At 35.5% G+C, this 25417-nt stretch overlaps 1 protein-coding gene across 1 annotated transcript in view; it reads left to right on the top strand.

Moving 5' to 3' along the window:
• PTPRN2 (protein tyrosine phosphatase receptor type N2) overlaps positions 1–1959 on the top strand; it is a 1447381-nt gene extending 1445422 nt beyond the window's left edge. Inside the window, exon 23 of the mRNA XM_031937732.1 lies at positions 1394–1959. Within this exon, the coding sequence (XP_031793592.1) occupies positions 1394–1465 (72 nt within the window). The 3' untranslated portion in view covers positions 1466–1959. The remainder of the gene's footprint in view (positions 1–1393) is intronic.
• Positions 1960–25417: the final 23458 nt, after the last annotated feature.

Genomic DNA, 25417 nt, shown 5'->3' with positions numbered 1-25417 from the left:
TTATGTGACTGTATTAGCAAGAAGAGATATTTTTGAATATGAATTATGCATCTCTTTTGTAATATTTCCTTAAGAGTTATACCAAAGAAAAAAGCCTGCTTTTGCTTTTGACCACAAAGCAATTCTAGATATTTTTTTTTAAATTGACCTTTGAAGGAACAAATTAGATCCACAGAGTTTGTATTATGAAAAAAATAGGCTTGATTAATAGTTGCTATTTACTTTAAAAATGAGAATTCTTTTTCTATATAAAATGTGACCTACACAGTTTAAAGTGGAAATCAATAATCAAATGGAAATTTTGAGTTATTATCATTTGACTTCTCAAAATATATAAGCCATCTATGAAATGAAAGATAAAATGTTACATTTAAGTACCTATTGATGATATTTGAGTTCCCCTCCTTCCATGATTCTATTTTTTTAAAAGTTATTGATATCTAAATTCTCATTTCATCCAAGTCATTGATATCTTTATAACACTTTATGTTTCACAAGAAGTTTTCTTCGCCACAAGAAACTGAGATCCAAAGAAATCCTAACAAGGACCACACAGTTAGTGTCCTGGCCAGTACTCAAACTCTTCCTCCTCACACAGTCTAGTGCTCTTTCTGAAACACTTTACCAGCTGTCTGTCATCAGCTGTCTATCTGTGTGATTCTTTCCTCCCACCTCCTCCCCCTTCCTTCCTTCTATCTACTTCTTTCTCTTTATGTGCACACACACTCAAATATATATATATCTTTAATAAGAAAAACACAGTTGATGAGGTAAGCTTCTTGGCAATTTAAACAAAATTGTGGGTTGTGTTGAAATAAATGTTGATTTGAAAAGCGATTACAACATTGCTTTTCTTCATTTTGTATGTTACTTTTTAAGGAGAGAAAAACCCAGGATTAATTTCTAATTCTGAGTTCTAAAAACATGACCATGCTTGCTATCATCTGGAGATGGTAATGTGAAGCTAAAGATTTCTATTTTAAGCATTAGCCCAATTAACCTGAGTCAGTCAGGACTGGTTTAACTGTTTTCTGTCTTTCTAGCAGATGAAACCAGAGCACAACCACCTTTCCTCCAAGCCCTACTGAAAATAGCTTCCCCAGTGTGTTGATTTCAACTGGCACTGTTTCCTCCTGATGATAAAAAATGAGACTTTCACTTAGACGATGCTCTGTTCAATGTTAGGTTCAGTGTCAAGTTTGTATCTGTTGCATTAACAAACCAAAGTTCACTTTGTCCCTTTCCACTGGAGTGTGTGCTATGGTCTGCATGGTCTTATTTTGTCTAAATGATTTCTTTCTCCAAAACAGAACAGAACTTCAAATTGGGGCAAGAAGAAAACAACGCTCATTCACCCACTTTTTCTTTTTTTCTTTTCCTTTAATGTCCACAGGAGCAGTTTGAGTTTGCCTTGACAGCAGTGGCTGAAGAAGTAAACGCAATACTAAAGGCACTCCCCCAGTGAGTGAAGCTTTCTGAAGACTCAGATCTCATCTCATCCTCCATCCCTGTAAATGTCGTTGGAAACTATGACTTGACCTTAACTGTGTCTTCTATTGTAATCACATAGTCATAAGGTCTTCAAAATGCCTATAGTTAGTACAGTTTAGCAGTTCAGATGTGTATTTTTGTTTAAATTTAAAAAAAAAATAGAGAGAGAAAGAAACATCCAGTGTTGGGAAAGGGGAGAATAATTCATCTATTCATTTTTATTTTTTTTAAATAATTTTTCACTTCCTGAAAGCACACATTTCATATACATTTCTTTTCAAATAATATAATATTAGTAGTTCACTAATTAGGATATTCTTATGCTCTCAGAAAAGAATGCTTAGTTTTCATCTATAACTTTCCAAAGGAAGACTGATAGGGTCTTAAATTAAAAACTCACAGATAAAATATTGCAGTTATATGTATACACACACACAATACACATACACACACACAATACACATATATATGTATTGTGTGTGTGTATGTGTAGGTATATGTATATTTATATATACAGATATATTAAAAAAAAAACCCTGACTTATCATAAGGAAATTCTATCTTCTCATTGAAGAGTTTGAGTAGCTAAGATAGAAGGCTACCTTAACAGACATTTAAACATTCTGTAGCTTTTATACAAATGCCAGGAAGAAAGTGAGTTGCTATCATAGTACTGCTGGCCTAAGCTGGAGGCAGGTGATTTGATCTTATTGGTACAGTTTTTTGGCAGCCAAAAAGCATATAATCAACAATTCTGTAGTGATCAAAGGATTTTCATCCATGTTCAAATACTCTTTCATTCTATGTACTTACTATGCTCAGAAATGTTTAGTTGCATTTCCAGCTCACATAGATTAAAGTGCTTCCTAAATCTAAAAGTTCTTTCTTTCCAATCAAACATAGGGACTGACTTTCCATATGAAACTTATTCAAAATGATATTCTAATCCATCTCCCATAAAAACACATGTCAATTCAGCATTAGGGCAGCAGCATTGCAATATTCATTGTGTAGCTAAATGGTCAAAAGAAAAAGAAAAAAACTATAAGGTGCTTGTGGAAATGTACTTTTGAGTACCACACTAACCATTCTAACACAGTAACCTCAAAGTCAAGAAACTGGATAGTACAACTAGTAGGGAATTTTTTGTGGGTCCTTGTTGGTAGCCCTGGAAAATATACCATGGAATTTCCCATTCACTTCATGAAAGGAAAGATGGATAAAAAAAAACTTCTTTCTTTATGTATGACTTCACAATGTCAAAAACACCTAATAGAAAGATGGAAAATATAATCAGACATCCATTCATATTTTGTCCATGTGATGAAATGTCTTATTTAACAAGATTTCATCCCCTTTCTGAATTGGATTGGTTATTTTGCCTTTATTTAGGGAGGGGGGACCAAATGCTTTTGTTTAAATTGTACTCTGTGTTGTTATTGTCCTCCCAAAGATACCTATTCTTTTTGCAATTCATTGGACATAATTATTCTGCCAAAAAAAAAAAGGCCCAAAGATCTTCCTCCTGTGTTGGATTAATTCATAAGGCTGTGTATGAGGTATTTCCTGTCCCTTTGCTTTTTCTACTGCATTCCATGTCATGCCTACCATTTTAACCAGTTATTACATTTGAAGAAGCAGTGCCTACTGTGAGAAAGAGAGATGTCAAATGTACACACCCATTAATGGTATAGGTATATGATGCTGCTTTAACACATCTACCTTTCCTTTGGAAAAATTGTTTTTCTCTTTGTGGCAATTTAAATCATAGGCAAGAAAATTGTCTGAATGAAGGGAACTAATACCTAATTGTAATTATAACTCTGTATGTTTCAGATATCCTCCAATGAGGGAGATATATTTAATTGTGCCATATTAAACTTTTGATTTCAGACTTGAATGGTCTTCATTTATGGATGGGAGAGCACTTCTTTTTCCCTATCAAGCTTTATGTTGTTTTGGAAACCAAAATAATAGCATATACTTAGAGTTGAATATCATATAGTTATTTTAACTACTCTGTATGAAGTATATTAAAGGCAAGAATGTCACAGAGATCTTATTTTTAGCAAAATAATTAATCTTATCACAAGTCCTTAGACATACATTTTTCTAAGTAGGTGTCATAGTCTATTCTTAGTCTTGTAACTGCTTGATATGGGTATCCCATAGGGAAGTGATTATAGATACCATTTTCTTCTATATAAAGCATTCCAGGTAGATGAGCATCTGTCTCCCTCCTGTCTCCAGGAAATGAGTTTCCACATTCTTTTTCAGTAACTAAGTTTTTGCCCTAGTATTTCTTCAAATCCTTTACTACCACAGAAATCTTTCTTAAATACTCCACAAATTGTCCATATTTTGGGACAAGTCCATTTTTTCTTTTGTTCTTCATGAAGCTAAAGATGACTTAATTATCCTCCCTGTAAGCCCCTCATAATACTTGAAAACTGCTATTAAGTAATGAACATTTTAAAGCTTTTCAAGTAATAACTAAAAGAAAAGGCATTCCTAGGAGATAGTGGTGAAGAGAAATCTTTTCCAATTCAACATTTGACTATTTGGGTAAAATAAAGTTAAATAATAACCATCAAATAACTTTGGATCAGTAACTTCAATCGGAATAATGTCATCAGCTTCTGATAGATTAAATTTTCAATCCCTCTTTCTGCTATTTTAAGAGAATGATCTCAAACATTTAATGGGTGAATAGTTAGTGTAGCTTGCTTTATAACTGACCATAGGTGAGTGATACTAGAATTGTATAACAGCATTAATTTTGCTCATTATGTATTTCCCACAGGGAGAACTGGCTTACTAAATATTTCAATGGGCTGATAAAATTTATACAAAGCTAATATAGTTGGTAACTCAGTGCTATATTTATAACACTTCCCCAAAAGGCTCTGGCAGTGGCCATTTGATTTTAAAACTTTGTCTGGAGTAGGTCTACTTGAATCTTTCCATCAAGATACGATTATGTTTAATCAAAAACATTTTACTTTTTAAATTATTTTTATTGAGAATAAAGCAATTTAATTCCTCCTTGGTGTCTGTGTGTGACACATATTACAGGATTATGCCCTACAGTTACTTGTAGAACTTCCACTCCACAAGTAAACATGTTGTTTAATGGTATTCCTTCTTATCAATTATCAATAGTGATTAATAATTGCCATTGTCAATAAATAGCATCAATAACAATTACCCTTATTGGTCGTGGTCATTCTTCTTTCAAAAAAATGCCTAGTGCATTTCTAGCATTGTCCTGGAGAAATCCCTGAGTGATATCCCAGGCCTCAAGTATCTTATACTCTTATAAAGACAAGAAAACATTAAATAAGAATTCTAGAGCAAGACATAAGGAAACATATATGTAGAAAAAGGACTGGTATAAGGGAAGAAATGATCATAAGAGATCTTATAATAGAGATGAATTTTAAAGATGCTAATCTTTTTTAAATGATGGGATGAGATGTAGAAGATTGTCTAAAAGATTTTACAAGACAAAATTTCACAAGATGCTAGAGCTGAATAATGATATGCTCTTGACTCACAATGCCCCGGTCCCCAACCAAGATAGGACCACTTCTCTCTGTATTGTTTCCTTCATACCATCACCATCGCCAATTATCTTTTCTTCAAGTTACTGTTATCTCACCTCCACACTATTTTATGGTCAGACTCTTGAATCAAGTATTTTGCTGAGGTAATTGTCCCTTTGAGACTATGACAAATAATAGATTTGGGGGTTGGATGTTATTTTATAAAATAAAAAGCTTAGTCAATCAAACTTTTACATACTAACCCTCAAATCTCAGTAACAGCAGAAAAACAGCATGTTGGTTTCAATCTAGAAAGTAGATATGTTTTATAAGATATGGCTTTCATTGGTGTTCCCTAGAAGTATATAAGTGTGTGTATGTATGTATGCATATATGTGTGTGTATATATATATATATATACACAAATACATATATATATCACTAACTCATTCACATTTTTAATTTAACTTCCTCATAATTAGCAAGTTTTATAATAAATAAGTATTTAACAGATGCTTGTCAATCGATACACCCAATACAAGTCACATAAAATGCGTCCAAGTCAATAGACATAAAATACATCCTCAAAAACCATCAGCAAGGACCTAACTTAAGGATAGGGGGTGAGGGGAAGGGTTAGACACTGAAGCAATTCAATCATTCTGTCAAGAAGTTCAAATTCTCACTTAATGCTTTATCACCACTAAGTAGGGAAACATCTAAGTATTCTGCTCATCTTCCTCTGAAAATGTCCACCTTTTCTCAATGGTTCTTGTCCTCCAATGAGGGAGAGTGTAGGCTTGAGGGATATTTCTATAACTACATATAGCACCTAAGATAGACAAAAGTCTACCTTTCTGTTACATCATAAATCCTAAGACTATCCAATTATATTTCAAAATGAGAGATTATCACTAAAGTATCATTACCTGAGAGTAAAGAGAAGAAAAGATATTTTAGAAGAGCGTAGCTTCAAAAAATTGAGAAGCCAATGGTTTGAGCAAAGATTCAACTCATAGAGGTGCCAAATTCTCCATCCCTTTTGTATTTATCTGATACCACAGCTTTGAAGCTTGAGGACTCTGGCAGTTAGTTGTATGGAGTATATGTTTGTATTTTGCCTTTATCTTGATTCTAAGTCAGAATAGCCTTGATTCTAAGTAAGCCAAGTCTGCTTTAAATCAAGTGAGATCACGCAGCTGGTCATTTCATGCTGTTTGCCAGCAATGATTTTGTTCAACTTGGTTGTCTTTTGGCTTGGACAGCCGTCTTCCTTTTATGTGGCTAAAGTAAGCCCTAAGGTAAATCTACATATCAGGTATGTGTTTGGGGAGGGGCAGGAGTCTGCTTATTAATTCTTCATGCCAGAGACTTGAGTTTCAAGTTAATCCTATTGATACACTTTATTAGCTGGCACAAAATGATAATCTTGTCATAAGAACGTTCTCTTATTTTTTTCTTCCCAAATTATCTCAGTGCTTTTAAAAAAGCTGATTTGCATGCCCTCCACTCCCTGTCTTTCTTTTGCTGTTTTGTGCTCTCACTTCTAAATGCATGCATAAAATAACCTCAACTCAGTCCTTGGGGAGATGACAGCAATATTATATGTAAACTCTGTTTTGTGCTTTATTAATCAAGTAAAACATTAATAAAAAACCTGTCATAATTAGTGGAAGAGGCATTAATTTTAAAATGTTTATTGGAATAGAAAATTAGAATTTGATTATACCTTTGTTGCTAAACAATGAGTCGTTTTAATTTTATTCCATGTATTTGTTTAGAAGCTGGTTTTAGCCATTTATTATGATTCAGTTGTTAAAAATTGTATAGTTTCTATCATTCACTTTTTAAATTGAATATGATTTGTAGATTTGATTGGTTTACTTTTATTTTCTGCCTCCTTTAGAACATTTGAAGGTTTTTCTGTGTTCTAAAATGCTAAAGATACACACACATAAACCCTAAAATTGTTTCTCATCTCTCCAGGTTCATTTCTTAACAAAAATAGTATGCTAAAGATCTGGCCTACACAATGCAATTAAAGCATGATTTCTTCACATCATATTTAATTTACCACACCCCACACCCCAGAAATATGACACCAGCAGGACTTTATTAGAAATGTGTTCGTGCATGCCCTTTGTATTTAATGGTGCAATACTGTCTTCAGGTGTTTTTTCTTCTTGTTCATCAATATGCTACATTCTTTATATGTATATAAAAAAGAATTATACAAAATATTTTGTGCTACCTCTATATGAATTTCACTTATGAATAAAGTTACATTGTCTGTGGAGTATTATGAATACAGCAACATGGTCTGATGTCTCCTTGAATGTCAGTAACTGGGTTGTTAGGGGGACAGCATACTAGACACATGGCTTACTAGGTCCAGATTGTGCTAAATGGGAAACTAAATGTTTCCAAAATTTACTGGAGCCTTTGACACAGAATAGATGAAAATCTGCATATTGTGAAACTTAATGATTACACTGTATTTTTTCTCAAGAGCTGGATAGGTCTCATATATTTGGCATTGAAATAACAGTAGTTATGCTAAGTTAGTGCCACAAAGTTGAGACAGAAGCATGGTTTTGGGCATCAAAAGGGACAATATGAAAATATGAGTACATGGGGTCGGCCTTTGCCTATGACATCACTTACTAAGTATATAGCATGTGGTATTACAGTACTAAGTACTGGGCGTGGATACAAATTGGATACAAATGCCAAATGACAAATTAGTCAGTGTCTAACCCTGGAAAACTAATATTTATATAGATGCAAATAAAACATATTCAGAATAAAAACAAGATAAAATGAACAAAGGCAGGAGAGAAGGACCAGGAAAGGTCCCATGTAGAAGATGATAACTGATCTGAGTCTTGAAGGAAATAAGGGACTCTCAAAGATAGAAAAGAGAAGAAAATCAGTTATAAACACAGAGGACCATCAGTGAAAAGGCACAAAGACTGAAAACTGGGTGTCATATATGAACACAGGAAGAAGACCAGTTTGACTGGCATGCAGAATAAATGAAGCAGAGTATTAAGTTACAAAGAGCAGCTAGGTGGGGAGGGGGATTGAGAACTGGGGTCTGGAGTCAGGAAGACCTGAGTTCAAATATGGCCTCAGACACTTGGTAGCTATGTGATCTGGGTAAGTCATTTCACCCTGTTTGCCTCAGTTTCCTCTTCTGTAAAATATGCTAGAGAAGGTAATGGCAAACCAATCCGGTATCTTTGCTGAGAAAATGCCAAATGAGGCCATGAAGAGTACACCACAACTGAAACAATTAAACAATAATGACAACAAAAATGAGCTGGAGAAGGAAACGACAAACTATTCCAGAATCTTTGCCAAGAAAACCCCAACTGGGGTCACAAAGAGTTGGACATAACTGAAATGACTGAAAAACAACAATATGTAACAAGGTTGGAAAAGTAGGATGGGATTAGATTATAAAGAAATTTAATGCTAAATTTCATCTTTAAGAAGTCACTGTAATTGTTGGGAAGATAGGGGTGACATGGACCACTAGTTTAGGAAAACCACTTTGATGACTAGGAGGGATGGTTTGAAGGAATGAGAGATGAGGCAGAGAGATGATATTGCAAAATAATCCAAGCAAGAGGTGACAAAGTCTTGAATTAGTAAAAAGGGTATTTTAATGGAAAGAACTCTTATGTGAGTGATTTTATAAAGGTAGAAATTACAAGATTTGACCCTATCTTCTGTCCTCAAAGCACTGAATTCCCTGTGCTTTTCAAACCACACATATAGCAGGTAGATTAGGGAACATTTTAGAGTGGAAAAAGATGAACTTCTTGTGTAAAGTGAATTTACTAAGTTCTTTTCTCCTTCTATTTTGAGTAGAGGTTCTAATAATCTGTCATTGATACAGTGCTTTAGGAGGGTAGAATCCATATTTCTGATTTTATCAGTGTCAGATATTTCCAGTATGGAAACTCCTTCTACCAATGTAGATCATAACTCTTCTTCAACAACAAGAATTACTTGGGACACTGATAGGTTAAATGACTTGCCTATTGCCTAGGAACCAGGATGATTCAAAGGTAGGACTTAAACTCAGGTCTTTATAACTCCCAGACCGAACATGTTCAGTGGATGAAGTGAGGAAGATCTAAGTTAAAGTATCTTCTCAGACAATTACTATCTATGTATCTCTGAGCAACTCATTTAACATTAGCTAGTTACATCATGGATCACAGCTACAGAGATCAATAGTACCTGGGACAGACTGATATCAACTCATCTTATAGTGAGTGTGGGCTGAAACTGGAAGTTTTATGAGATACTTCTTGTCTTACAGACATGCAACTGACTAATTAAAAAATACTATTTTTCCATAAATGATACTGATTAATCAGGACCCATCCTGAGTCCTCCTGGGAGTTAACTACTGAGTATTCACCCAAAGATTGCTCACATCCTCCCACAGGGTCATCATTCTTAAATTTATGCCCTGTGTTGGGGGCTGTCTTTGACATTGTAAGAATGCTGGTATAGAACAGAGGTTGTCAATTGACTATCCCTTGGGTCTCACTACACATCTCGTCAATCACCTTTTTTTCAATCATACATTTCTTTGATGACATCCTTTCTTCAGTTTCTTCTTCATCAAATTTTAAATGTTATCAATCAATCAATAAGCTCTTATTGAGCATTTACAGTGTGCCAGAAACTGGGTTAAGTGCTTAGGGTTACAAAAAAGGAAAAAAAACACAAAATCTGTCCCTTCCTTTAAAGATCTTAAATTCTAATGAGATGACATAAATCTAAGTAGATATGTACAAATTACATAAAGAGTAGAAAAAAGGTGATTTTAGAGGGAAAGTTTCAAGTGGTGCAAGGGGACGAGGACCATATGATAATGGGCCAAGTTTGAGCTGACTCTTAAAAGAAACCAAGGTCACAAAGGGGCAAAAATGTCCAAACACGGGGAACAAAATACAAAGGCACAAGGATAAATGAAATGCCATATACAAGGAACAGCAAATATAATGGCTTTGCTGGACCATAGAGTTTGTGCAAAGTGTGAGAAGACTTGTGGACTTGTGAACCACCCCCTTATACCTATCATGAAGCTCTCTATTGAATTCAGAGTGAAACTCATTTTTCATACTTTTGATGCTATACCAGCACCATCAGCAGAATATTGGTATTTTCAGAGGAACCTTTGTTTCAGGGAGACATCGGAGGTCATTAAAGAACATTTCTGATTTTCCAACCCATCCTAAACATCTCATATTTATAAATGGATGATTTTGACTTTGATTGGGTTGGAAATCCTACCCTAGTTTGGAGACATAAGATGAAGAAGTTATGAAAGAAAGTTGTATAGAGTGGGGAGGAGTACCAAAGATTGCATGTTCCCTTTTATACAATTGGTTGAAGACTTGACTTAAAGTGTCAGAAATTCATTTTCTCCAAAGCCCATCATAGTTCCTTTAAAGCCCCAATTTCCACTCTACCACACTCCTTGTGAGTTCTTACAGTTGGGAAGGTCTCCAATAGCATCTCCCTTGTAGGGTTTCAGCCCACGGATTCCTGGTGTGTTTACTCTGTTTTTATCTCTGGACAGCTGTAGGGAGTTATTTTCCCTCCTGGCTCCCACCCCCACAGAATGCTCTCTGGCATAGAGTCCTTTCTTTCTCAGGAGAGTCTAGGACTCAAGGGAGATGTTGGAAAAGACAGCAAGAAGAAACCCACCTGGTGCTTTTAAGAAGCAGCTCTCTTTTTAAAGATGTAGATTGTAGGCAGCTTGTTTCCTTCAGATGGATAGGAGTCTCTGGAGAGTGGAAAACCCAAGTATTTTTCAGATAGAATTTCTAACTGTACTCACAAAGTGGCCAGTTATCCCTTAGGGCTTGGCCCAGAGAGTGAGGCCATGAGAAAATGAGGCACAGGACATGAAACCTTGTTGAGGGGAAGAGGGGAAAGATAAGTCCAGTGCACTGTGTCCTGGAGGCTATAGTCCCAGATAGAGCAAGAAAAATACCTGAAATAAATACTTGTCAAAGTGGAGAAAGCTAAAATCTTTTCATCTGTGTTTTCTAGTGTTCATCTCATAAAGTGGGCCAAAGTGGAATCCCGAGATGGAAAAAAAAATTTAGTTTTGCTTATGACCAAGGAATGTCAAAGTATTCTTTGTACTAAAAAGGCCGGGAAAAGAAAAGGCCAAACACTGGAAAGAACAGGGTGTAGCATGAATAGAACTGTCCCAGGAAGAGGAAAGAGAAACAAACTTCTTAAACTATGGATCACAATTCTATAAGCGATCATGTAACTAAATGTGGGAGCTGCAAAATTATGATTTATTATCAGTAGATATTTGTATACCAATATACTATATATATAGTAATATATATTATATATATATACACACAATATATATTGTAAGTGGAAAAAGTTTAAGAAGCTCTAACCTAGGGTATTTTGTTGATAATGAGAGAAGAAAACAAAGAAACTAAAAATTATAGATACCAAAGCAGAGTCTTAAGAAACTTCAAAGGAAAGAATATGTGCATGCAGGAGGAGAGGAATTGTTACAGAAAGTCTGGTGAAGTATCTAAAAACAAAGTTGGAAACAAATGGAAGATATAAGACATCGGTTGACAAGGCTACATCCAAGAGAGGAGAGAGTATCGTAAAATTCTAAAGATGCTTTAAAAAAGTGACTAAAAATGTCTATATTCCTTTACCCACAGATGCCACCACAAAGGGTATATCCAAGGAGTTATAGGATAAAAAGTTCAATACATGAAGTATTTCTAGTGGGCACTTTTCATGGCAAGAAAGAATAATTAAGATGTCCATCAATTAGAGAAAAGCTTTAAAAAATAACATATGAATGTAATAGAATCTAACTGGCCAATGAATATAAAGAATATTGAGAGTAGTCAAAGGTTCAAATGAAAACAATTCAAATGAAAAACAACAAAATCCAAATCGATCAGTGTATGATTGCCAACTTGTGTTCAAAAAAGAGATATGATAATGTGCTTCTCTCCCTTCTTTATGGAGCTTAGGGGTCTTGGAAATGGATTTTAACATATACTATCAGAGCTGGCTGATGTGCTAGTTAGTCTTGCTGAAATGCTTTTTTTTCTTTTACCTTCTGTTATTCTTTGTTATAAAGGACAGATTTCATGGTGGGATGCAAGAGGAGTGATATGTTAGAAAATGAAGGTGATAGAAAAGCAAAGGATATTCACTATATATATATATATATATACACATACATATATGTGTGTGTGTGTGTGTGTATATATATACATACACACACACACACACACACACACACATATATATATATGTTAACAAAAGTCTCCTAGATTTTAACAGAAGTCTCCAACTGAGGTTATGGTAGCTGATCCCATTCTACAGTGTTTAGAAATGCTCTTAAACATTTAAATGCAGAATCAAAAGTAACCATGCTTCTAGTCTTACTTTCCCAACTAATTTGTTGAACCTTACTCAAATCATTCCATCATTTTGAGCCTTGGTTTCCTCATTTGTCAAATGAAGAGGCTGGACTTGGTCTCAAAGGTCCCTTCAGTCTCTAAACATCTGATGAGCCAAAGTCTTTACAGAAATATACCAGTTCCTGAGAAAGAGAGGTCCAGGGCTGGATTAGGGCTGTGGAAAATCTATGACTCTAGAACAATAAAAAGGCAAACAGTAGGAGCTATTGAAGAGACTTGAATAGATGTTGAATATCCAGCACAGACAGAATTGTTTCTAAATATGACTCCAAGCAAGCTTTTCTGGGTGACATCAGCTATGCCTTAAATAAGCTTTTAAAAATAAAGTCTCAAGAGCCGTATTTGTGTTCTTAGACTTAAAAAGATACTGTTATAGCAGCACACAGAGAGAAAAACACACACACACTTTAGAAACCCTTCCGGGGAAGAGACCATCTCTTCTTGCTTATCCAGAGCCTCTGATGATGTTAGCACAGAGCCCTCCCTGAATATAGGGGGATCTCTAATAAATGTTGGATAAAAATAAATTATCACACAAACAAGAAAGATAATCAATGCATCAAAAAACATTTATTGAGTACTTACTATGAGCCAGGCACTGTGCTAAGCATTAGGGATTTAAAAAGAGGTGAAAGGAAGTTCCTGTCTTCAAGGAGATTATGATCTAAGGGAAATAGGGATAATAATAGAACCTTCCTCCCATTTCTGTTGCAGATATCAAATAGATATTTGTAAAGCATGTAGTATATAGTGTCTAGCACATAGTAGGTGCTCTATAAACATGTATTATTAACATGATCATCTCAAAGCTCCCACTTAAAGAATCTCTTATAAGTGACTATATACTTTTTTTGGTCTACTCAACTAGTTCCTGTTCTACAGATTAGCTCATGGCAAACCACTAGTCATGTACATTTTCTCTCCCATGGTACTTGGACTGTGAACTTTTCTCCCATCAGTCCTTTCCCCTGAGTCAATATAGGATTTGGAAAGTCACTCATACATGGGTGGCTGGATTGAACTATGCAAATTAGTCCCAGCCCACCATTCCAAAGATCTCCAAAATAGTGAGGGGAGGCAAGGGCCATCTTTTCTATTTTATTTCTGTTTTATAGATGAAAAACTTATGGCTCAAAGTAAAGTGACTTATTACGAGGGAATATGACTAGGGAATATTGTATAATGAAGTCAAAGAAGAGATGCAAAATCCTCTAGAAGCTCATTTTCAGATGAATGCATCTTCATGAAGGAGCTACCATGAGCTGAGGCTGGCAGGAAAAGAAGACTCTCAATGGGTTGAAAAGAGAAAACACACAAAAAGAAATCAAAGAAAAAACAATAGCTGGAATATAAATTACACAAAGGTTAATAATCTGAAAAAAAAGCCTAGAAAGGTATGTTGAAGACAAACTGTAGACAGGCTTAATATCTCTGGCAAGAAATCAGCCAGCTTCTGCTTGAAAATTTCCTATGATGGGTAACTGAGTTATTTATGATGTATTTATAAACATGCTAATTGTTAGGATTTCCTTCTCATAATGAGCTGAATTCTGCCTCTCTCTGACATACCCATTGGTCTGAGTTCTGTCTGTTAAGGAGATGCAGAAAAAGCCTAATGTCTGGTTCAGATAAGTCTTTCAAATACTGAAAGACAGATGTTGAATCTCCTCTAAATCTTTCTTTTTCTGAGCTAGACATACCCACTTTCATCAATTATTCATTATATGACATGGTTTTGAGTCCTTTCACCTTATAGGTTATCTTCTTTAGGGAGAACATACATTTGTCAAAGTCTTCTTAGAATATCATGCCTGGAACTGAACATAATATTCCATCTGTGGCCTGACCAGGACAGATTACAGTGTGACTATCACCTCTTTTGTTCTAAAGATTATACTTCTATTAATTCAGCCTAAGATAAAATTAGCTATTTTGGCTGTCATCACCTCATTGATTCATTGTGAGCTAAAGCTTCTCTAAAATCTCAAATCTTTTTCACATGAATTATTGTTTAAACAATTCTCTCCCTTTCTTTATTTGCACAGTTGATTTTTTTTCAAACTCAAAAGTAGGGCTTTACTGTTATCCCTATTAAAATGGGATAACTATAAGTGGGCTTAGAGATATCCTTGGAGTCAGAAAGATCTGAATTCAAATCTCATGTCCTACCCATATTGGCTGTGGGACCCTGAACAAATCATTCAGTCTCGCAGTGACCCAGGCAACTATTTAAGATGATAGGGACTGTACTTCTAGAATTTAGCACAGTATCTGGAAGTATGATGGTACCATGGAAAAAAATGGAGAAAAGGCATGGGTTATAGGATTTTACATTGGGTGATTGCTGTGCTAGTCCCTTTTTAGTTTCCCTCTCTCATAGGCAACTAAAACTCAATATGATTAAAACTGAACTCATTAACTTTCTCCTAAACTGAACCTTGATTCTAACTTTCCCATTTTTGTTCATGGTACCACCCAAGTCCCAATTACACAGGTTCATAACCTCAGAGTCATCTTTAATGTCTCCATCTCTTCTGTCCCCTTCACATGCATTTTGCCATTACATTTTTTAATATTACCTCCACAACATCCCTCATGTCTGTAATTTAATTGGCAGGGAGAATTTCTGAATGAGAAAACATTTCCTTAATGTTTTATTCATCTGACTACTAACATTACTTTCCTGTACAAGTTTGGGAGACCCAGTCTGGAGGGATAGATGGACAGATGAATGGATATGGAGAGACAGAGATAGAAAGAAAGATAGATGGATGGATAGATAGAAATAGAGGAAGGAAGGAAAGAAGGAAGGAAGGAAGGAAGGAAGGAAGGAAGGAAGGAAGGAAGGAAGGAAGGAAGGAAGGAAGGAAGGAAACAATAGATAATTCCTTGAAGCTCTAAATCTATGAACCTTTGATCCAATTATCCACAAATATGGTTCAAAGGGTCTCTAGCTCCTCATGTAAAAACTCAAGATAACAAGCTATATTACATATAATATAATCTTTTTTTTACTCCACTCCAAAAAGTCCCAAAGATTCCTAGCAGTCCTTACAAAACTGACATAATTCTCTTCACTTGTCAATGAATCCCATCCTATCCTAAGGCAGAGGTTCTTAGGCTGGGGTACATGAATTTGGTTATTTTTTATTTTGATAACTATATTTCAATATAATTAATTTACTTTGTAATCCTATGTACTTTATTTTATGCATTAAAGGTTCCATGAACTTCATCAGACTGTCAAAGGGGTTCATGACTCTCAAAAAAGTTAGGAACATCTGCATTAGAAGATTTATCCATACAGTACTCCATAGTCATAGGATCACCCAATTTTTAAAAAAATTTTCTCAGCAAGAAACAAACTTGAAGTTCCTAGAGAGCATCCTCTTCCTAAATATTCCAGTTAATAACACTTTTGCCCCAGAAATATGTAGCTTCCATATAAACTATAGAATATATTTTATATGAATTCCAGGCTTATGATACTAACTTATGAGCTTCTAATTTATCCCTAGAAGGAAAATGAGCTCAAGATAGCTGCAGAGTTTACTTCAAATGTCAACTATTATTTTTATTTGACAATGTCTTAGAGGATGGCTTGTACAAAGTCCAAAAAGAAGAAAAATGCAAGATTCTCCACATATTCCTGTTTCTGAATAACTTTGTGCTGATTGCCATACCATCCCCAGACCCTTTCCACCTGACCCTGAATCCGCACTAAGCTTTCATAGCTTAGTTTTGGCTTAGTCTCACTTAGTTTCAGGGTTCTGTTATCCTTCCTGGATGTCTCCCTCCATGCTACCATGTGTGTATCCCCCAACCCTATTTCTGACTCCCCTTTACCTATTGCTTCCCCCATTAGAATGTAAAATCCTTGATGAAAGGAAATGTCTCACTCCATAACTTAGCACAATGTCTGGCACACAGCAAGTATTTAATACTCAAAAAATTTTAGTTCATAACTACCCAAGAATGTTGGTTGATGGATCGATATCAATCTGGAGAAAGTACTTAGTTAAGTGCTTTGGGACTCTATGCTTGATCCTATTCTGCTTAATACTATTTTTTAAACAACTTAGATGGATATGGAGATTGCATTGCTAATTGAATTTAAAGAGGTCACAAAATTGGAAGGGATCAATAATATGTTGGATACAAATTCACATTCCCAGTCCTCATTTCAGTTGCTAGTGGACAAATAACTAGAGGAGTCCTGGGAGTGGCAACATGCTTCTAGCCCTGCCCTCATAGCCATCATCCAAAAAAGCAATTCCTGTAAAAAAGGGGTCAGTCATGTTCATGAACTGCCAACCACAGAATGTTTGGATACTCATAGAGGAAGAAAGCCAGCCTCATTGAAGAATCAGAACAACCTGAGGGACAAACAAGAGCAGCATATGCTAACCAAGTCAAACTACCATCACCACCTTGACAACTATATCCCCTCACATTTTGACAAAGGTAACCCCAGACTACAAGCCCAAGAACCCTGGGACTAGCAATGGTCTGTAGTCATCATCCTTGGAAGCATCCCCAACAAAGACACAGGATGGAAAGTACTCTGGAAGGTGCTATATCCCTAGCCAATGAAAATTTAAAAAAAAGCTCTTTCTACCAAATTCCTTGTCACTGTTAAATGGTTCAACATCAAAAACTGGTGTGATTTTATTAGTGAAAATGATGTTAAAGAAGATGCATTCAACATAACACATATGGAAAGTATTGTTCGTGTATAGCCTATATCAGATTGACTGCTATCTTGGGGAGGGGGGAAGGTATGGAAGGGAAGAGAAAATATAGACCTCAAAATCTTGTAAAAATGAATATTGAAAACTACTTTTACATGTATTTGGAAGAATAAACTACTATTGAGAAAAAATAAAAGAAGATTCTTTACCCTGTTTTTTGATGTTCCATCCTAAAGATCATGGGATCATTCTATTTGACTTATAGCTGAAACCTTCCACATGTATTATCTTCCCATTAGAATATGAGCTCCTTGACAGTGGGGACCATCTTAGCTTTCTATTTGTATTTCCATTGTATAGCACTGTGTTTTACACATAGTAAGTACTTGATAAACCATTCATTCATTTATTCATAGAGGATAGAAAAGACTCGCCAATCTTTCCTCTCTCCTTCCTTTCCCTGCAAATTTCTGCATTCATCCTTTACTTCTCTAAAGTCCACCTCAGCATAATAATCATAAAAGTCATACTTCCTTACGTTTGAATAGTGTTTTCAGATCCCTCATTTATCTCATTTGATCCAGCAGCATCAATTGCCCCCCTAATTCCCTTCAGCCTTCAAAAATTTCTTTCATTTGAACTGAATTCTTACATCAGTTTAGTTTGGAAGCACAAGAAGGCATATCAAGAGGGAGAAATTGGAAAGATTTCTCACTCGAGAATTTAGAAAGTTTTCACAAAATTGGCATAGAATGCTGAATTAGGAAGAGAGATCTGGGGAGAATCACATTAACTGTGAGATTTTGACAAGTCCCAGTTGTTGTGAGCTTAGAGTCATTGTGAGCTTAGAGTCACTATCTATACAAGGAGTGTAGGGGTAGAGAAAGGCAGGAAGGATCATCAGATCTGCTTCTTTCTTCATCATTCTCAGGGGACATACTGGAGATTGATAGATGTTTCCAAAGAACTTTGTAGTTTTGTTTTAAAAGGTCCTTCATCAATCCAAAGAGGGAAATGGAGAGAAGCTATGATTAGTCTATAAAAAACAAAACAGAAAATACAGTTTATCTGTAAAATTTGCCTCAGCATTTATCCTATCTACCTCCAGGGTTAAATGAGATAATGGATATAAAAGGCTTTAAAAAAAGTATATGACTCTATAAGAGACTATTATTGCTCTCCTGAGACAAGGATCTCAACTTCAGATGTGTCAGGAAACAACCAGAGACATGCCTGTTTCCCCTCATTTGTTTCACAAAAACGATCATCTCTGGTGTCTGTTTTGCATTAAATATGGTCTTGAAATAAGCAACTAAGGGAGCTAAGGCATCATCACAGATCACTATGAAGACTAAGCTGAAACAAACCATTTGAAAGAGTCAAATTGGGTGACCACATGGAGTCAAGATGGTAGAGAAAAGTCATCAGTTGGCTTAAGCTCCCTCCAAAACACATCTGAATACTTTTAAATAGTGCCACAAAAAAACATCCTGCAGCAGCACAACCTATAAAAGAATGGAGTGAAATGGTTTTCCAGCCAAAGACAACATAAAAATTCAGCAGAAAAGGTCTGTCACACCTGGGTGAGAGTAGAGGACTGTCCCCCACAGGCTGTGCTAGCCCAGAGCCAGCATCAGCAAGTCAAGATCAGGTTTTGGAAGCCACTGAATCAGCAGCAATTGTTGTTTCTTACAGAGCCCTCAGCCCAGAGATAGTAAGAGAGATGAACAACTAGTCAGATATTACAGGGTCTCTTTGCTAACAGAGGTAGGACCCTGATGCTCTCATGTTCAGATCCAGATCAAAGTCACAGGTGGCAATCCCATTAGGACAGCAGAGCTTATAGCTATGATGGAGCATGAACTCTCATCACAGTTCCAGGGAGAAAAGGGCTCTTGTGGTTGCACAAAGAGTATAGGCCAAGTAAGTAGCAAACACACCTCTCCTTAGATCATACCATCTTAGAAGAACTGAAAACATACACATTTCTAGAAATATCTCGGAAAACAATTGTACATAGTCCCTGAAGCTTGGAATAATGCACACTCCAGCCTGAAAGCAGAATCCTGATTTAAATAGTTAAAAGCCAAGTAATAGGTTAGGAAAATGAGCAAACAAGAAAAAGATTTTGACCATAGAAAGCTACTAAGGAAGATCAAAACACACACTCAGAATAAGCTAACAAAGTCAAATCTCCTACATCCAAAACCTCCAAGAAAGGCCTCAGGCTGTGAAAGAGCTCAAAAAGGATTTTGAAAATCAAATTAGACAGAGGGAAAATTAGAAAGAGAAATAAGAGTGATGCAAGAAAATCATGAAAAAGTAGTTAACAGATTAATAAAAGAAGACACTAAAAACTATTGGAAGAATTACACCTTTAAAAAACAAATTACATCAAATGGTAAATGAGGTACAAAAAGTCAATAGAGAATAATGCCTTAAAATGCAGAATTGGACAAATGGGAAAAGAAACATAAAAATTCACTGAAGGAAAAAAAAAACTCCTTAAAAAGTAGAATTAACCAAACAGGAGGAAGGTACAAAAGCTCACTGAAGAAAATAATTCCTTAAAAACTGGAATTGAACAAATGGAGCTAATGACTTTATGAGAAATCAAGAAAGAATAAAACAAAACCTAAATAATGAAAAATAGAAGAAAATATAAAATATCTCACTGGAAAAATAAGAGACCTGGGAAATAGATTCAGGATAGAAAATTTTTAAATTATTGAACTACCTAAAAGGATCAAAACAAGAGCCTAAACATTATTTTTTAAGAAATTATCAAGAAAATTACCATTATTCTAGAATCAGAAGGTAAAATTGAAAGAATCCACCAATTGCCTCCTAAAAGTGATCCCAAGATGAAAACTCTCAGGACTATTTTAGTTAAATTCCAGAACTCCCAGGTCAAGAAGAAAATATCACAAGGAGCCAAAAACAAACAATTTAGTACCATGAAGCTGCTGTCAGGATAACATGAGATCTAGCAGTTTCAACATTAAAGGATCAAAGGGCTTGGAATATGATATTCCAGAAGGCAAAGGAATTAGGATTATGACCAAGAATCACCTACCCAGAAAAACTGAGTATAATTGTTTGGGGAGGGAATTGACATTGAATGAAACATTCAAACATTGTTGATAAAAACTTTTCAAACATTGTTGATAAAAAAAAGACCAGAGCTGAAAAGAAAATCTTACTTTCAAAACAGGACTCAAGGGAAGCATAAAAAGATAAAAAGGGAAAATAAATCATAAGGGATTTAATAAGGTTAAACTGTTTACCTTGCTACATGGGAAAAATGATACTTGTAACTCAAATGTACTTTCTCATTTTAGGGTAGATTTAAATAGAAAACACAGATGTGAGTTGAATATGAAGAGATGATATCTCAAAATTAAATTAAGGAATAATTAGGATGGGAATATACAGGGAGAAAGGAAAAGATAGAATGGGGCAAATCATCTCACATAGAAGAGGCAAGAAAAAGACAGTGGATGGGAAAATGAAGGAGGTTTAAGAGTAAGGAAACCTTGCAGTCATCAGAATTGGCTCAGAGGGAATAATATACACAATCAATTGAATATAAAATGTATTCTTACAGGAAAATAGGAGGGGAAGGGAACAAGAGAAGTGAGTGATACGAAGGAGAGCAGATTAAAGGGGGATGTAGTCAGAAGCAAGATACTTTTGAGGAGGAACAGAATGAAAGGAGAGAGAGATAGAATAAACAAGAGGAGAGAGAATAGGACAGAAAGGAAATAAATTTAGCAATAGTAACCATGAAAAAAAAAGTTTGAAGCAAATATCTCTGATAAAGGCCTCATTTTTCAAACATAAAACTAAGGCAAAATTACAAAAAATAAGCCACTCCCCAATTGATAATGATCAAAAGATATGAACAGTTTTCAGATGAAGTAAACAAAGCCATCTATAGCCATATGGAAAAAATGCTATAACTCACTAGTGATCAGAAAAATGAAAATTAAAACAATTCTGAAGTATTAACTCAGACTTATTAGATTGGCTAATAGGACAGAAAAGGAAAATTGCAAATGGTGGAGTGAGTGTGAGAAAAATTAGACATTAATTCAGTGTTGGTAAAGTTGTGAACTGATTAAACCATTCTGTAGAGCAATTTACAAACTCTGGCCAAAGGGTTATGAAATCATGCAATATCCTTTGATCTAGCGATACCATTACAAGAGCTGTATCCCAAAAGAGACAAAAACTAAAAAAGGAAAAAAATATATGTACAAAAACATTTGTAGTAATTCTTTTATCATGGGAAAAAACAGAAATTGAGGAGGTAATCATCAATGGAGAAGTGGCTGAATAAATTATGGTATGTGGCTGTGTTGGAATCTATTCTGCTTAAGAAATGATGAGCAGGATGCTCTCAGAAAAACATGAAAAGATTTACATGAGCTGATACAACGTGAAATGTATTGTGTACAAAGTAACAGCAATAAGACAATCAGCTGTGAAGGACAGCTATTCTCAGATTATAATGATCAAAGACAACTTCAAAAGACCTATGATGAAAAATGCTATCTATATCCAGAGAAAGAACTGATGGTGTCTGAAAACAGATTGAAGTATACCTTTTTAACTTTATTTTTCCTGAGGATTTTGGGGGCATGGTCTATGTTTTTTTTTTAACAACATAACTAATATAAAAATATTTTGCAAGACTACAGGTAACCTGTATCAAATTTTTCAACTTCTCAATGAGGGGGAGTGGGAAGGGAACTGAGGAGAAATAAAATACTAAATAGGGTTTTGCAAATAAATAAAATAAAATAACAGTAGACAAAAAAATTGGGTGGCTAGCACACTCTTCACCCAAACATTTCATAGGAGAAGAATCAGGTTAAAATAAATATCAAGGACTTATTTTTTTAGCAGAATAAAGACTATGCACATGAGAAATAGTACTTTTGCTAGTGAGGAATAAAGACCAAAGAGACAGGGGGAAAGCATGATGGAATAAAAAGAGGGCTAGATTTGGAGTCAGAGGACCTACATTCAAATTCCAGATTTGCCATTTATTAGCAGTATTAACTTTCACAAATCTCTCTGGGCCTCAGTTCTTCATCTTGAAAATGAGGAAAATGGACCCAAAAAAGGAAAGATTCATAGAAGAGGCTAATTTTTGGATTGGTGGAGGGGAAGAGGCAAAAGACATTTTTGCCTGGCAACAAGTCCTAATTCTACCCACATTACCTTGGTGACAGTGCACATGGAAGAAGGTTATGAGAAGAATGTATATAAGGGTCTATCTAGGCTCTTCCTTGGCAGCAGCTGGCATCCTCACCTCCATCTGCCCTGAGTCATTGAGCAGTTCCAACCACCTGATTCCTGTGGCAGTGATGATTTCCATTTGTCATCCTTTAGGGATGGCTCTGCCAGCCCTAATCTTTAATCCTCTTTATCCCAAGGGGCCATTTCCCTGCCAGTTCTGATCTCCAGGAGACACAGTCACCCTCCTGGATAGTTCCCAGGACTGTCACAGGTTGCTGTGTCTCAGTCCATAGCACCCCCTTGATCCTGTTGAAATCTTCTGACATCTACAATGTAACTCATTTTGGCTGCCTCCTGGAGCTCTTAACCTTCAATAGTGCTGAAAATACAAAAATTACGTCTGCTATATCCTGACTCATTTGAGGAGATTCAATTAGAAACCTTACAGAGGATTACTGCTGCTGTGGCTGCTTCCTCTTACGTTCTTTTTTTTTTTTTTCAAAACACACCTAAAAAGAAATTCAAGGTGTCTTGCTAATTAAATTGCTTTTCCATGACTTAAAATGTTAATATTATTAAATGAGCTTTAAAAGACAGTGGGAAAAAAGTCTAAGTGATAATGGAATTTTTAATCAGCACTTAATTGTGAAATGACATTTAAGTGCCAGGATTAGACATTGTATAACACAGGAACCCAATATCCTAGGGAAGAGGTGCTGAAAAATATTTGGAAACAGAAGATGATGTGGAGATGAGGGTGATGGGGAATTCCATCACTCTAAATCCCCCATGAGATCATCCACCCACTTTCCACCTCACCAGGTCCAAAAGCTTGGTATTTAGGGTTTAAAAACCAATACAATTGCAAATGGTTTTACAACCAGTGCTTGCTATAGCATCGTCTGTAAGGTTAAGGAGATGGGATTGTCTTGGCTACCTCCCTAGATCTAAAATTCCCTCAATCTTCTTTCTTTGAATCAATTTAAATGCTACACCCCCAACACCATGAATCTATCTAATCCTCCCAATTGGTAGAAGTCTTTCCTCTTTGGTCCTTACATTATATTTTAATTGCACTTCTCTAATGCATCTAATGTGTGAATTTTTGCTAGACATGTTTATTCCTCTGTGTTAGGTTACATGAGGGCATGGGTCTTGACCCTCTTCTAGTACTTAACACAATGGCTTATGGTACATTTAACTAGACTTTTTTTTTCCTAACAGGGCAAAAAAGTTGAGTTCTCCTCAACCTCCTGCCTTGGCTTTTGGCACCCCAGGACAATGTTCTATTTGCCCCTATTCTAAATAATATGGTTCTTCCTTGTTCCCAATAAGTACTCACTTTGTTAAATCAAATTGAAAATAAGAATCTTTTTTTATGTCACTAATCTAGTCCCCTTGGATGGATTACAAGATGAATCTACTTGACACTGAATCCTATCATAGAAGGAATAGTCTTAGAGTGCCATGATAAGATGTCTCTCTCAGTGGGTCTTACCTGGTTAGATTTCCCTAACTATTGCTAACCCAAAGTGTTTATATTTGTTTACATCACCCTCAATGTCAAGTTTGAGAGTTCTGAGATAAAACTTTTAGAGAGAAAAAGGAAAGGTCTGAGACAGTTTGGAGTTGCCTTAAGTTCAAAAGTTCAACAATCCAGTCTTCTATAGTGAGAAGGAAGGAGATGCTAGACATCCTCCTAGAAAGATGAGTACCCAGGAATCCTGGTTTCTAGTGACAGAAGGCAGAATTTCTAAGCATAGTCAACAACTTCTTGGGGGAAAAAGAGTAGGTATTTGGTCCATTAATTGGAAGCATAGTAAGAGACTTATTCAAGGTATAAGAGAAGAAAAAGCCAGTACTTTACTTTTGAAATTATAATGAATTATTCAGACAGGGCAGGTCTCAATAGGAACTGGGTTGCCTTTCTATTAACTCCAAATTTAGTGAATCCAAAACCTTAGGTTAGTGCAATAAATAAGACTTTTTCGCATCTTTAAGGTGAAATGGATATATTGAAATGTTTTTGAGGAATGACCCATTCTAGAATCCTCAAGTTTATTTTCCCTCTGAGAAGATTCCAAAACACAAGATATTGCTTAACATTTTGGAGGAAAGGGAAGACTCACCAGAGAGAGAAGACAATTAAATAAATCAATCACATTTGCTCCTTCACATGTTGTCTGGATTTTCTGCTTGGCAAAATAAAAGTTATCCCCTACCCCAAATGTATTATTAATATAAATGCTAGAATAGGACCTGTGGACTCTTACAATTACCAAGATACAAGCTATATTCTTGGATTTCTCAAAGATCACTCTGAGTAAGGAAACAATTGGTCAAAAAGATTTTTGATTCCTGTCTTACAATTATGCCCAGTCTTTGTATATAAGGAAGGCCTTTCTAAGAATTGGAGCAGACTAATAAAGGTCTCATTTCTCAGACATATAGAGCTGAGTCAAATTAATACGAATATAAGTCATTCTTCAATTGGTAAATTATCAAATTATATGAACAGGTAGTTTTTAGGCAATGAAATTAAAGCCATCAATAGTCATATGAAAAATGCTCCAAATTACTTTTAGTTAGAGAAAGGAAAATTAAAACAACTTTGAAATATCCTCTCACACCTATCAGGCTGCCTAACATGACTAAAAAGGAAAAAAAATATGTAGGAAATTGAGAGAATAAAGCACTGTCAGTGGAATTGTGAACTGATTTAACCATTCTAGAGAACACTTTGGAAGTTGCCCAAAGGGCTATAAAACCATGAATACTTTTTGATCCAACAATACCATTAGTAGGTCTGTATCCCAAAAAGATTAAAAGGGTGGAGCAAGGGAGGAAGATAGTAAGAGCCTATGTGTACTAAAATGTTTATTGCAGCTCATGAACTCATACACAGTGCAAGGAGCAGAATCAAGAGAACATTTTA

The sequence above is a fragment of the Sarcophilus harrisii genome, chromosome 5 (genome assembly GCF_902635505.1).
Source record: "Sarcophilus harrisii chromosome 5, mSarHar1.11, whole genome shotgun sequence".
Classification (NCBI taxonomy): domain Eukaryota; kingdom Metazoa; phylum Chordata; class Mammalia; order Dasyuromorphia; family Dasyuridae; genus Sarcophilus; species Sarcophilus harrisii.
The sequence above is the reverse complement of the archived record's forward strand: the minus strand, read 5'-3'. Positions and strand labels throughout refer to the sequence as shown.